Source organism: Aethalodelphis obliquidens, unplaced genomic scaffold, assembly GCF_003676395.1.
Source record: "Aethalodelphis obliquidens isolate GAN/ISIS:26980383/991018 unplaced genomic scaffold, ASM367639v1 scaffold29, whole genome shotgun sequence".
Classification (NCBI taxonomy): Eukaryota; Metazoa; Chordata; class Mammalia; order Artiodactyla; family Delphinidae; genus Aethalodelphis; species Aethalodelphis obliquidens.
The window spans coordinates 7,543,478-7,558,552 of record NW_020837973.1 but is presented as its reverse complement, the minus strand read 5'-3'; the positions used below and the strand labels follow the sequence as shown (position 1 = coordinate 7,558,552).

At 45.0% G+C, this 15,075-nt stretch overlaps 1 protein-coding gene across 7 annotated transcripts in view; it reads left to right on the top strand.

The window, feature by feature from the left end:
• Nucleotides 1-15,075, top strand: part of SEMA5A (semaphorin 5A) — a 477,675-nt gene that overhangs the window by 309,992 nt on the left and 152,608 nt on the right. For all 7 annotated transcript variants that reach the window (XM_027125304.1, XM_027125302.1, XM_027125301.1 and 4 more), the window contains 2 exons: nucleotides 1,006-1,104; nucleotides 2,710-2,923. In XM_027125304.1, coding sequence (XP_026981105.1) covers nucleotides 1,006-1,104; nucleotides 2,710-2,923 — 313 coding nt within the window. The remainder of the gene's footprint in view (nucleotides 1-1,005; nucleotides 1,105-2,709; nucleotides 2,924-15,075) is intronic.

The following is a 15,075-nucleotide window of genomic DNA, read 5'->3' as shown; positions in this document are numbered from 1 at the left end:
ATGTGTTTTCCCTCCTTTGCTCGGTAAAATCCTGCAAGTGTCAGGGGGTACCTCCTCAAGGAAGCCTCAGCAAATCCTACTCTTCCTTTGAAACTTATCTCAGGTGTCATCTCCTCCAGGGAGCCTTCCTGCACCTCCTCCCTTCCCCTCTCCTCTGGGGCTAGCAACATGCTGTTCTCCGGTGACTCCTCATTAGAGTACGTGGACAGCTCCATGTATTTTAATTTTGCGCTACAGGCCTAGATTGTGACTTTTTCCACAGTCTCTGCCAAAGAGTATCTAATCAGTAAATGCTTGCTGCCTGAATGAATGAAGAGCTTTCTACCTGAAAGTTCCTGCACTACTGTGACCATGTCCTAGACTTCTATGTATGTTTTGCAATCACAGCAAAAATATTCAGCTGTGAGCCATCCCTCAGCACGAGCTTTCATGCCTCTTGTTCCAGACATCCTTGACTTATTAGTTATATTTTAATTTTTCATCAAAGAATCAAACATGTTTATAGATTCTTGCTGTGTATGCATTTTGAGAACTTTATGTGAAACTTCTTGCAATTTGCAATCAGAGTTTCCCATGTGACCCTAGCATCTGGAGAAGCATTCACCGTGTTTTTTCAAGTTCCTGGGGAAGTTTTCTAAGACACTGTTTCATGAGCAGTGTTTATTTATTTTCCTAATATATGTCAAAGGCAATTTAGGGCTCACACTGTTATCTGCTACAACTCAAAATGAAAGCCCATTCCTCAAAAGAAGACACATGCTCTGAGATTTTAACTGAACAAATATCCTCAATTGAGCAAGTGTGCAGAGAAAGTCAGACTATTTTAGAGTTCTGTTGTTATTTTTTGGTCAGTATCCGAGAGGATTTTTTGGTTTGTTTGTTTGTTTGTTTTTACTGGTTTATTAACGTCTAATCTATTAACTAGACAAGATGTATTCATATTCACCGTTCCTCTTGCGCTCAGGCCTCCTTAACGAGTTTCTTGTGATTTTTTAATTTTTTCAGGAGGAATGTCAGAACTACATCCGGGTACTGTTGGTGGGTGGCGACAGGTTATTTACCTGTGGAACCAACGCTTTCACGCCGGTCTGCACCAACCGCACGGTACGGCTTCAGGTGGAGCTTTGACAGATTTTAATACCTGGAAAATCCAAGCATTCTATTAAAACCCTAGTTTTAAACGTGTTTCTATTCTCCAAAGAGTTGCTTTTTAATTTTAAAAAACATCTTTTGTCAAACTGAGTAAATATTTGATGTACTGATCTATTACTAATAACACTATTATATAAAGAACTGGTAATAATTCTAGCTTGTTTAATTAAATTTAAATATGCTTTCAGACTATTTCTACCAGCTTATTTCCCACCAGACCCTAAACATAATCCTAAACATATTCTTATTTCTTTTTCTTCTTTATCGTAGGGAGGCTGTTAAGTATTAAAATAACCTAAAATCATAATCCAAGTGAAGAAAATACAGTTTACAACTTGGATGAGAAGAGTGTCAGAAAAGTAAAGCAAACTAGCAAACAAATGGAACCCTAGGAAAAGTAAAGTTATATGCCCCCCTCTGTCTTTTTATTTTAACCTGTCATTATTGACAGGGGAATTTTCAGCATCCAGGTCTTATACCCGTAGAACTGCCGGGTTATCAGAGCACACGTGTAATCTTCCTTATATGGGATATTCATTTGATCTTCCTCCAGGAACATGATGAAGAAATATCACTATGTTAATTTCCTGGTTACACACTTTCTCTCAAGACCTGAGCTTACCATCCTCTTTTAGTATTCATTATTTTCAAATAACATTCAGTTATTGGAAAGAAAGGGAGGATGTTGATGATAAGAAGTGGTGCTCACAGAGAGCTCCCTAGGTACCATGGCCTGTCCGAAGCACCTTACAACTTCATCCTCACATCCACCCTATGTGTTGCTTACCCTTTGGGTCACCACTTTATAAGAGTCTAAGGCTTAAAGACTTGAAGTAGCTTACCCGGGGCTACACGTCTAATAAAGCAGGCAGTGTATCTGAGCCCCCCTGCCTAACCCCTCTGCTCTTGTACCTCTCAGGTAAGAGTAAAGAAACCAGAGGAGAGCAAAGATTCCCTCCCCATCCAAAGAACTTTTCTCATGCACTGATTGTTCAGCTCTTCAAATGCTGGATTCCCACCACTTGACTGCAAGGCACTGAGTGGCCTCTCTGAAAACTAAAAACTAAAGGCTTGGAAATTTGGGCTACGTGGAGCTAAATGTCCATACATCCTTACCCATGAATGCAGTTTTGTGCTGTTCATAATATTTCGATTCACTTTTATTGATAAAATTGTACATAAATTTTATTGCAATTTGTATTTCTATAAATATTGAAGTTGGGTTTTTAAATTAAAGTGGAAAAATCTGCACTGTCCCATGCATTATAAATAAAGTCATAGACAATAATCTCACTTCATCTTTTGTGAGTATCCAAAAGCCAGAGGTTCAGTAACTCTCAAAGGATGATGAGAGAGCTTGTTTGGTAGCTTGTCTAAGGAGGACCACAGTGTACTCTTCTCATCCGAGTCAGAGTGCAGAAGTTTGTCCCATTGTATGAGCCCCAGAGAGTTGATCGTGCATGCTTCCTTTGCAGTTTGGGTGGATATGCTCCATTAACGCTCTTAAAGGGGTTTCCTGGGGGATAATTTGTTTCTCTGTCTCGTCTTCACACCTAGCTGAGTAACCTGACGGAGATCCATGATCAGATCAGCGGCATGGCGCGCTGTCCTTACAGCCCTCGGCACAATTCCACGGCTCTCCTCACGGCGGGCGGGGAGGTCTATGCAGCCACGGCCATGGATTTCCCCGGACGCGATCCCGCCATTTACCGAAGTCTGGGCGTCTTGCCCCCTCTCCGCACCGCGCAGTACAACTCCAAATGGCTCAACGGTAAGTCTTACCTTCACTCCCAGTTTCCCCTCTCGTTGGTCTGTGATGCCCGGTGACTTGGTGTTCAAAAGCAAACTGTCACCGTTTCTAAAAATAAAATAATTTCTTCATTTTCTAAAGAAATCAAAATGTACCCGCTTTTGGATTTCAGTGTGGAAAGGTATCAGATGGCTCTTTGCCAACTCGGAAGAGAAGTGATATTCTCCACACTTAGGACATGATAATAAAGCTAATGGTGATATGAGCGTTCCTCAAACTGAAGCTGCTTTTTCATATTATTGTTTGCAGTTTAGGAAATCCGATGTCATGTCAAAGATATCTGTAGCCTCATGTGCATTCTTTCTTAACTTCTTTATTAGATACCTAAAAAGGGAAATTACTAGCGTTTCATGAAAGTTTCAGGCAATTGTGTAAAAGAATGTGTTTGGCTTTAGGTAGCTCCAAATAACTTGATCAGTTTTTTTTAATTTAATTTTTTATTTTATATTGGAGTGTAGTTGACTTACAATGTTGTGTCAGCTTCAGGTGTACAGCAAAGTGATTCAGTTCTACGTATACATGTATCCATTCTTTCTCAGATTCTTTTCCCATATAGGTTATTACAGAATATTGAGTAGAGTTCCCTGTGCTACACAGTAGGTCCTTGTTGATTATCTATTTTATATAGAGTAGTGTGTATATGTCAATCCCACACTTCTAATTTATCCCTCCGCACCACGTTTCCCCTTTGGTAACCATAAGTTTGTTTTCGAAGTCTGTTTCTGTTTTGTAAATAAGTTCATTTATATCATTTTTTCTTTTAGATTCCACATATAAGTTGACCACAGTTTTTTAAAAAAGGGTGTCAAGTCATACAACTGGAAGGTCAGGGTAGGTGTCTTCAGAGTTGCTCACTTCAATGACTCAAGAGTTAGTAAGGGACCCAAGTCCTGTCACCACTGTCTCTGCCACCCGCAGTCTGTCAGGTTGGTCCTCAGGCTAGCTCTGCTCATGGGTGCAAACCTGCGGCTACAATTCCTGGTACTGCATCCAGACATGACAATATCCAGGGGAAGAAGAACCACGTTCCTTGTGTCCTTTTTTTGAAGAAATCAGAAACCCCCAGAAGACTTCCCTTGAATCCTGGGCTAGAACTTGGTCACTTGCTCAATTAACAAATAGAAAGTGATTCCGGCCACCCAAATTGAAGTTAAAGTTGGCTAGGTACTGAGACCTGCCAGCTGAAATTCAGCCCTCTGCATATGGGTACACACACACTAGCAAACACAACGTTACACACACACACACACACACACACTAGCAAACACAATGTTATTGATAGAGGTATGCACCATATGTAATCCATTCCCTCAGTCGTTTAGTTGATAGTTCGCATAAAGATGAAATCTTGTAATTGCCATGATAACATTTACTATTTTGAGCTTTCGAGTCCTACAAAGATTTACTGGCTCTTCATCAGGTACCAGCTCATTATTGTAGACCCGAGTTTCTCCCCTCAGCGCTATTGATGCTTTGGGCCAGATAATTCTTTTTTGGGGGGAGGGAGTTTGTCCTGATTATTGCAGGGTGGTTAGCAGCAACGCTGCATTATACCCACTAGTTGCAACAGCATGGCCCACCTCCTGAATTGTGACGACAAAAACTTTGTCCAGAAACTGCCAGATATTCCTTGGGGGAAATATTGCCTCTCTTTGAGAACCACTGGTTTAGAATGATCACGTATGCATATTTATGCATATGTGTATATATACACACGAGCATTTTGTCAAATAAGATAGTCAAACCAGCCATCACAATTTGCCTTTAAAAGACTCCCTTGTAGAGAAAAGAGTCTTCATCCAGTTTCTTCAGCAAGTTGAATGACTCCGTGAGCTTCCAAAGGGCAACGTGAATTGTTTTCTCAAACCAAAGCACTAACTAGATTCCCTAGGTTAACATTATTTCTGTTGAACTGGTTTCAACTGGACCTTTCGACTCTCTGTGGAAGGTTTCCTTTCCGCTCTGATGCTTTCTTTCATCTGTGTAGCTTAAAGTTCTTTCTATTCATTTGTTGAGTTTTACTGGCCAAGCAGTTTCCAGTTAAAAATCAAAATGACTTATTCCCCAGCCACAAGCATTGCATTTAGAGTTTGCTGAAAGCAAAGTAAAAATTAATTCGGAATACAATCTCTTTCTTTCCCCGGAAGCGACACCCTGAAGAATATCTTGGGAAAATAATTCAGGTTATGCATGAGTTAGAAACACTGTTTCTTTTCATGTGACTTAGATGCCCAGGCTGATCAGGTGTTCAGATGCTGTTAACCTTCTGGGTGTAATCTTTCCCATTTGAGAGTCAGGTGATATCATAAGGACAGCTGAAGAGCTCACCCAGGGTTTTCACAGTCACTGTAGGCATATATGTCCTAAAATCATAAGTGATATTATCCAGCAACTGTGGCGATTGCAAATAAGTCCAAGGTGAACATGGTGGAGCCGCCACTCTGCTCACGGTGTCATCATAACTCGCATGGCACTGAATTGTTCCGCCGTCCTCAGGGAGTGTCACCCTCTTGTTCACCACTAGGAAGGCCCTCACTCCCAGGGCAGAGCACAGAGAGCCCTGAGGCTCTCAAGTTGAGTGTTGATTCCCTCTCCTGTGTTCTCTTGGGACATTTTCTTCTACTGAACCCTGAGGTATCATTTCTACCTCTGATTGGCCCTGGTTTTCTGCTCTGACTCTCCCTCCAGCATAGACTCTGGCCTCTGAGCCCCACTGAGCTCTGCTTCTGTGCCCCTGCTGGGCCCAGATGCAGGGACATTTATTCTCACTGTTCTTGGAATCCACACTTTTCCTTCCATCTGCCCTTTGACCAGACACCCTGTCTCTGTTCTTTCCACTGTGCTCTGGAGTAATTTTCTTTCTTTACTGGAGGTTTGTGCCTTACCTGTTATCCTTTTATTCCATATCCTTAAATTTCTTGCTCTCTGGTGATAATCACCATCTTTTTATAAAAATGCTCAGATCTCCTCCCTCTTCCATGAGACAAAGGCAAAGAAATGCAATGAAACTAAAAACACCCTTAGTTCTGCAGGATCCAAGAAGAGTCCTATTTCCTGTGTGATATTAGGTGCCCAGTAAATGGAGATCAGACAGTTAGATTTGTTCTTGATAGAGCTTAGTGTTGGAAAATCCCAGGGCTGGTGTGTTAAGAATATGCAGATTATGACCTGCTGAATGAAGAGGTACAAGCTTCCACGTGGGGTTGGCAGGCAGCTTCCTCAGCATCCAACCTCCCATTTTGGGGAAGTGAAAACCCTGGGGCTTTGATTGAAGGTGCGTTTTCAATACACTCACGCAAAGAAAGTACAGTCACAAGGTTTATTACTTGCAGATCCCAGAACCCAGGCCCCAGGAGCTGGTGAAGGGCAGCCCTCCATCCCAGGTCAAGAGCAGGAGATAGAGAGAAGGGTAGCAAACATCTATTAACTTACAAGGTTATCTGGGCAGAGGTCGCTGTCTTTTCGTGGGCTCAGTGGTCGTATAAGAAGGTAGGGGATGGAGGCTTTGGAGGTGGAAAGTCCTGCCGGCGAATCAGTGCTCACCCTTCAGGATGCTGATTTGTCTCGATTCTCGGTTTCCTCGCTTGCAACCTGGAAATAACTTGCCGCCGGACCTGGCAGTTGTGAGATAAAAAATCAGACCATGAAGATATGACGAATATTGGTGGCATGCAGCAGGTACTCGATAAATAGACGTAATTACTGAGAACTCCCCAAAGTCTGATACGACATCGGATGCGTAGTGGCAGTGAGTAAACGTCTGTTGGCTGGGTTCGTGGAGGAACATTTTGGGCTGTGGTTCCTGATTACTGACACCTACCAGCCTCTTGTTTCCCATCTTTCCTGACACGGACAAGCCTCCTCTGTGCTTTCCCCACTGTGCCCCCTGCTGCCTCTCTGGGCTGGACTCTCCTGACTGCCATGTCCTGCTGCTGCCACATCCAGGTCCCCCGGACACATTCACCTACTGCACAGTCCTCAGTACCTCCAGGTGTCTACTGGGCTCAGGGTCCCTGGGAGGCCATCACTCAGCTAACAGCTGCTTACAGGTTATGATAAGCAGAGCTCCTGTCTTTGGTTTAGACATTTACCAGTTTTCTGCCAACATTTCTCTGTTGACGAAAGAAAACTTTCTCGGCAGGGGAGGTGTGGGGGATAGCACCTGTGAACCGTGGTCAGCAGAATTTTTGTTTTCAGCTTCCCTGCTGTGATTAAATTGTGTATAGGATAATTTGCCTGTACAGGGAGGTAGACCCTTTCCATAATTGGGTTAATTAACTCGTACAGGGCAAACTCATGGCATGAGCGGTACAGCGGTCGCTAGCGTTTCTTGTTTGCCTCTTCCAGCCCTGTGCCAGGCATCTCCCGCCTCAGCCAGCAGCTAGGCACCAACCAACTTCACTGCCTCAAGCCATGCCTTCAGCGACGTTTTGGACGCTGGCTGTGTTTGTTTTGTTTGTTTCCTAGGGTTGCTGCCACGAAGTGCTACAAACTGGGTAGCTTAGAACAGAAATGTGTTCTCTCAGAGCTCTGGAGGCGAGAGGTCCAAGATCAAGGTGTCGGCCGCCCGTGCTCTCCTTGAAGACTCCAGGGGAGGCCCTTCCTCACCTCTTGTAGCTCCACAGCCCTCAGCATCCCTTGGCTTTTGGCAGCAACACTCCAGTCTTTCCCTCTGTTCACACGGTCTTCCTCCTGTGGCTCTGTGTCCTCACATGGGTCCTATGGGATTAGGGCCCCCCTTATCCCAGTATGACCTCATCTTTACTAATTATATCTGCCATGACCCTCCTTCCAAACAAGGTCACATTTATAGGTACCAACATATATTTGGGGGGATACAATGCAACCCGCAATAGTGCCCTAATCAGGAAACGCTCAAATGTTGAAATCTTAAACTTCTGCGTCTTATTTTCCAATGACACTGTTACGTCTCTTTCTGTGTTGCGGGTGAATCCTCTGGCCACACTCAGTCTCCTGGTCTCAGCTGTGTTCTCCTCGTTCTCGACAGACAGTGTTCCCTTCTTGTTCCCAATAAAAAGCGTCAGAAGTCATCAGGTAGGGCTCAAGGGGTTGTTGTCTTCGCCCAGGGCAGAGCCGGCCTGCACCCGTTTCCTCCTTCCATGCTTCAGAGCACTGGGGTGGACAGTCCATCCGCTTAAACTGTAGCCTTATCCACTGTGCATCCCTCCTCCACCTCGCGATCTCTGGGGAAGGGGTGCCTCTCTCTTAGGCAGCATTCTAAAGTGGATTTCATCCCCCTCATTCTGTGTCTGAATTACTCCCTCAAAGGGCTACAGTGAAGGCTTGGCAAAACTCAGCACTGTGACCCTCCAGAGCAAGAGAAGCACACGGCACAAAGGATGCTCTTCAGAATGTCAGAACATGTAGACAAACATGGCAAGTCATGACCCTTCAGGGACCCAAGCCTCTGGGGACCTCCTTTGCTTCAGGGCTACTCTTCAGGCAAGTGGTGACATCAGGCTGTCCAGGGTGACGTCCTGCCAGGATACAGAGAGCCCTGAGTAAGGACCTACCAAGCCTCTAATCTTCCCACCACACCTCCCAGAGACCCAGCATAAATACTACGTGGTAGGGTTCCAGCAACCTGCCCTGAGCAAGCTAAGTGCCTTGGATCTAATACCGGAGTTCCAGATGCATTGTCTTATGATACCACCACCATTACAGCTGTCCACCAATGAGTGGGTGTCCCGCCTGCGCCCCTGCACCAGTGCAGCAAGACCCAGGTGGTGGCCGTGCATCGGCTGCCAGCAAGGGCTGACGTGGAGAGGAGAGCAGGGCTGGCTGTGACACCTTCATCGGGTTTTCTCTTTCCCAGCCTGTGTGATCTGACTCCGCTGCTCCTTTGCCCACGTGCCCTCTCAGCATGCTTTAAGGCGGAGTGTGCATTTCCCTGGCTGCACTGTGCTTTCCTCACCATGCTCCTTCCCACGTGCTGTTTATACTGTTCTTTCTTCCCTTGAGTTTTGCCTCATCCGTAATTCCTGCTCCTCCGTAGCTTCAGTTGAAGTTGCAGTTTCCCCAAGACTCGGTGGGTCCCTTTCATCCCTTCTTGACGGGCGTTGTGCATGGCTGTCTTCACCCCACGATGCTGGAGCGTGTGGCCCCTGTCCTGCTCCAACCCCGCTCGCATCCCCATTTCACCTGCAGAGAAAGCTGAGGCAGTGCTGGCCAGCCCCCGATGCTTCCCTGTGCTCTCTCCTACCCACCCTTGCTCCTGCTTTAACCTCTTACATGCATTGCCACTGGCTCCCTCCTTTCTTCCAGGGATTAGCAGACGTTTTCTATAAAGGGCCAGAGAGCGAATATTTTAGATTTTGCATCCGTATGGTCTCTGTTGCAGCTTTTCAATTCTGCCATCGTAGTATGAAGGCAGCCGTCACCAATGCACGCTGCGTGCACATACAACTTTATTCATAGCCAGCGGGCAGGATCTGGCCTGACGGCTGTAGTTTGCTGGTCCCTGTTCTATCTGGAGAGCTCTCAGCCCCAGGCAATCCAGCTGGCCAGTGGGTTTAGCTCCATTATCTTTGCCCAAATGCCACTTCTCAATGGGACCTCGCCGCTGACCACCTTATTTGAAACGACCCCCTCCTCCATCTGGCCCTCTTGATTCCCCTTAGTCGCGTTAGACTTTTATCCTCAGTGTTATGCTTTTAGTACTTGTCTCCTTTCCTCCACTAGAATGAATGTTCCCTAGTGGCCAGGCTTACTTGTTGGTCACCGATGGATCCCGTATACTTTCAACAGTGCTGGACACATGGTAAACACCCACTACATCATTTTTGAATAAGTGAACTAATAGATGAGTAGTTTACATCTTTGTTTTCCCCACCCATGAGTTTCTGAATTCCTTGAGGGCAGGGATTAGGTGGGATCCATTGTTGTGTGGTCAGCGTTTCATATAGTGCCTGAAACACAGTTGAGACTCCATCAATATTTGTTGAATGACTAGAAGATAGGCACGTTTCATAAGTGGCAGAAATATGAATTTTGTTGTTAACAAAGGGAACGTGTCATATGAGTGGTAACCCAGAACTTTAAAAATATAGATTTGTATGTTTGAAACTGATGCGGGTCCAAACATGTAAAGAATCTTCTTTTGCCATTCTCATTTGGACTCCCATTTTCAACCATTATGTATTCAGTTAGTTATCAAAGACAGTATGATTAATTGGATAATGTTCTGGAGGAACTTGAAACATTGAGTTATATGTTTGGTCACGACTATAAGTTTCAAAATCGGATTTTTTCCCCTGTGCAAAAATCGCTCTTCAAACAAACTTACGTGTTTAGAGAAGTACCTTAACAGCCTTAACGCATTAAAATACTAATTGTTAATAACCCTTATTAAATGATTATGGTAAAGCAGGGTAATACATGTTTAATGGTCTATGCTTAAAATAGAGAAGCTGTCAAACTTGCCTTCAAGAAACTGGCAGTCAAATCGGGGAAACAGTCAACCCATGAAAAGGGAAAAAAAAATACGTCTGCAAAGTAGTATCGTACAGATTGAGTTTGTGGGTTCTGGGGGAACTGCGTGCCTGCACATGGACTAAAACCTCGATAGGAACTTGGAAAAAGGAATCTGTCAGTGAGCTTTCAGCAGGGACATCTTTGGGGGCCTAATCTCACTGGCAGGCAGCAACCTGCTTATTTTCCTTCCCTGGAGGCAGCGTTTGTCTCTCTCTTGGGTTTTCTCCACAGAACTCTGCTGCTTCCTCCCATTCTCTGAGATTCCAGACTTGACCTCCACCTGGAGGAAAACACACTTGAAATCCATTGTATCTTTTTTTTTTTTTTTTTTTTTGCGGCACGCGGGCCTCTCACTGTTGTGGCCTCTCCCGTTGCAGAGCACAGGCTCCGGACGCGCAGGCTCAGCAGCCATGGCTCACGGGCCCAGCCGCTCCGCGGCATGTGGGATCTTCCCGGACCGGGGCACGAACCCGTGTCCCCTCCATCGGCAGGCGGACTCTCAACCACTGCGCCACCAGGGAAGCCCCATTGTATCATTTTTAATGAGCTATTATGTTTCCAGTCAAGAAAACTCTGTCTGTAACAATCTCAAATTCTCCTAGTTTGAAATAACTCTATCGATGTTACCCACACATTAAATAGACTCTTTGAGGTCTTTAAAATACAATGATTAACCTTCTAGTGATTAAAGATAACTTACTTGGAGGGAGAAAAATCCTTCTGTGCTTAACTCAAAGAAAAATAGTTTCTGCTTATCATGAAGACAGGTGCTTTGTGGAGCTCCCTGCTTCTCCCTGGGCGCAGACACCACTTCTTGGGGGTCCAGACATGGCCAGGCTGGAGTGACCCTGTTGGGCTCCATCCTGGGGACAGTGAGATCACTTTCTGGCAGTCTACACAGTGCAGTCCCTGAAGGTGTGAACAGTCTGCACTAGGCTCTCCCTGGACAGACAAGATTTGCGAAAGCAGGAAATTCATAAATGCAGGCAGTTCCCAGATAAGCAAAATAAAGACAAGAGGGGCCTGGGAATGAAGTGTACTTGTTTAGGAAATCTGTAGTGTTTACCAAGGAAAAGAAGCTAGGTAAAACCCAGAACAAAAATCACGATTGTGTCGTCAGCAGCCTAGTTTTGTACTTTACCAGACAGCACCTGGGGAGATGCTTTCAGAGGGCCGCCCTTGTGAACAGTGGGCTCTGTTCAGTAATGCAGCTGAAAGGCTAACAGCTGACAGCTGACTCGTGAAGTTTCAACTTGTGAAGGTGATGGCACGTGGACTTAGAGCATGGGAGCAAAGTTGTGTGACATGAGACCCAGCATGACGAGCTGCCCTTTTCTAATTTTCAGGCTTGATCAAACCTATCAGAGGGCGTTGGGCAGATTGTCTGTCTTGTGTGGGATGGATGTAAACACCCTTTGGAAAGAGTGTTGTAAACCAAGTCCGATGATCTTTATAGGGTCAGAAAAGGGTTTAAATAAATGGCCTCCCTGCATACCATTTGCCTGTCCGTGCACCTGCTGGAGCCTCTGGTACATCCAGTTGTTACTCCAGGTGCAAGGGGGAGTCACAGTGGCTGTTTTCAACTTACAGGTGGTTGGGAGACTCCATATAGGTGTTATCTGAACCAGGGCTACATGCTGAAGCATGCACGAGCTAGGATTTGAAGACAGATCCTTCCCCCTCTGTGGACTTCTGGCCTCCCCTTTGTTTAGTCAACATCTTAGGAAATACTGCCACCATAAGCTGCCTCCGTCTCTCTCCTGATGTCCACATTTTCATGCACAAGTTGCCATGGAAGTGGGATCCAGGGACTTTGGAAATAGTGGCCGGTGCTTCTTGATTGGTGAAAACTTGCAAAAGGAGATGGAATGAGCTGGGGTTATTAAACCCAAAGAAGAAGAGCCTGTGGGGTTATTTAACACAGCCCTTTATGGACACAAACATCTGGTAGGTGACAGGAAGGAATCAATTATTGTGCTCTTTGAAAATAGTGTGTTCTGTCCCAGTCATTGAGTGCTGAGTTTCTGAAAGTTGGGCAGCCACAGAATCCCTTTAGTGTTGTGATGAAGGCTCTATACTTGCCAATAAGTCATTTTGTCACCGAACTCAGGTTCGGCTGCATGTTCCTCAAGAATCCAATACTGAGAGACAAATGTTAGGTAAAGGGAAAGATGGCTTTATTGAGGAAGCCAGCCATTCTGGGGAGAAGGTGGACTAATGTCCCCAGGAGCCAACTCCCAGTCCCCAGGTTTTGCTCAAAGATTAAACAGGGAAATGAGGAAGGGGCCATGTGCTGAGGAGAGAGTTGCAAGGTACATGATCAACTCATGGATCTTTTTCAGATTGAGTGGTGGTGAGGTAGCCAGGAGTCAACATCACTGACCTTCTGGTTCCACCCAGTCTGGGGTCTCTGTGCTTGTGGGCAGCGTACAGTTAATTTCTTCCACCTGGTGGGGACTTCGGTATCTGCAAACCACCTCAAAGGACATGGCTCAGAATATTATCTATAGCCCTTGAGGAGGAAATAAAGGTCCTTGACTTTGTTTAATGGCTAAACGATTATTATTTTGTCTTGCTTGCTTGTTTTCCTCTGCTTCTGTATTTTCCCATTTCTCTGATTAAATTTATCCTTTGGCCAAATTTTTTTTTTTTTTTTTACAGACAAGAGGCAGGCAGAGAACAGCGGGGGTGGGGCGTTTGTCCTGGGAAGGGTCCTGCTCAGTTGCAATTTGGACTTCCAATTTACACATTTCCAAAGAGAATGGATGGGGCTTCCCTGGTGGTGCAGTGGTTAAGAATCCACCTGACAGTGCAGGGGATGTGGGTTTGAACCCTGGTCTGGGAAGATCCCACATGCCGTGGAGCAACTGGGCCCGTGTGCCACAGCTACTGAGTCTGTGCTCTAGAGCCCATGAGCCACAACTACTGAAGCCCACGTGCCTAGAGCCCATGCTCTGCAACAAGAGAAGCCACCGCAATGAGAGGCCCGTGCCCTGCAGTGAAAAGTAGCCCCGGCTCACCACAACTAGAGAAAGCCCCCGTGCAGCAACAAAGACCCAATGCAGCCAAAAATAAATAAATTTAATAAATAAATTTATTAAAAAAAAAGAGAATGGTTAAATCCCACTCTTCCTTCCCCCATCAAGATATTATGACGCCAGAGGCACCAACTGTATACACTAAGGCATATGGAGACCTGCGTAAAAAAAACAAAGATCCCCGCAAAGAAGATATGCCCCATTATAGAGAACACAATATGCTATATAGAAATTTACTAGTACTTATATAACGACTCACGAAAATGTTTTGATGTTCATTGTCTAGACATCATAGCTGTTTCCTGGTGACAGTCCTGGATCACTCCTGACACCTGGCATGATTAACATTACTCCTCTTCCCTCTCAAAAGATTTCCAGTTTGGAACATAAATCATATTGTCATCCTGTTTATAAGATACTCAGTTCTCTGTGTTTCAGTAAATTTGTCTCCATATTATTGTATTAAACTTCTTGTTTTCCCTCAGTCAATGGCCTCTCACATTTTTTCATTCACTGCTGAACATTGGATGGTATAATCTCTGTGTTTTTGTCTTCTTTCTTGCCCTGGCCCTGATCAGCTCAGGAGACAAAGACCAAGCCATCATACGAGTTTACTTATTCTAACTGCACAGTGTTGTAGCCCAGTATTTTCTTTCAATTAAATCTTGCATGTTTTCCTCTTAGTCTTTAAAAATATTTTACAGGCATTAAAATATCTCTAAGATCTTTGAATTTAAGTTAATATTCCAATTTAAAAACTCCTTAAATTTTACAATTCAGCAGGTAAAATGATTAATTCCTGAAAGAAGTGAACCTATACATTTAAAATATAATCAAGAAAAAATAAACATGGTCAATGGAAACTTGAAGCTTTGAAAATGTTCAGAAATACATAGCCATGAAATTCCTTATAACTAATTGAGCCCTGGACTGTGTGATTCAGTCGAATCTTACAGGAGACTGGAAAGGCTGCCAGGGGCTTGGTGCTTGGCATGGAGCGAGCCAGCAGGGTAGCGAAGGATGTCTCTGGCCCTGTGAGCTAGAACAGGTGGACCAATAGCCAGTTAATGGAGCGCCTGTTGACACGGAGAGAGGGAGGATGCTCGGTGAGAGTTTGGGCTCCTAGGGTACACGCTGATGTACAGGTGGCAGTTCTCATCTAGGAAGAGACAGCAACGTGTCCCTGTGGTACAAGTTGCTCCTACTTGAACCAGCAAATCTATATAAGTAACACACTTTCAACAGATTATGGTCCCCTGAAGAAGGAAGGAATCGTGTTTGCTGGAGCCATGTTTCTCGTCCTCCCAAGATGATTTAGCAATGGCTTTCTTTCTGCCGGGGCCTCAGTGAGTGAAGGACCTGGGGCTCCAAAGCTCATGTTACTATGTCAGTGATCACTAAGGACACGCTTGAACCACATCCCACTCCCACCTTCACCTGACACTGCCACCACACACACGGAAATTTGGGTCATAAGCTTGTCTTTAAAACTCTTCAGTGTCTCTCCAGTGGCCCTTGAATTCCAGATTCCTTTCTGTGGATCGCTGGCCCGGCCCAGCCTTCTGCCGCCTGTCCTATTCA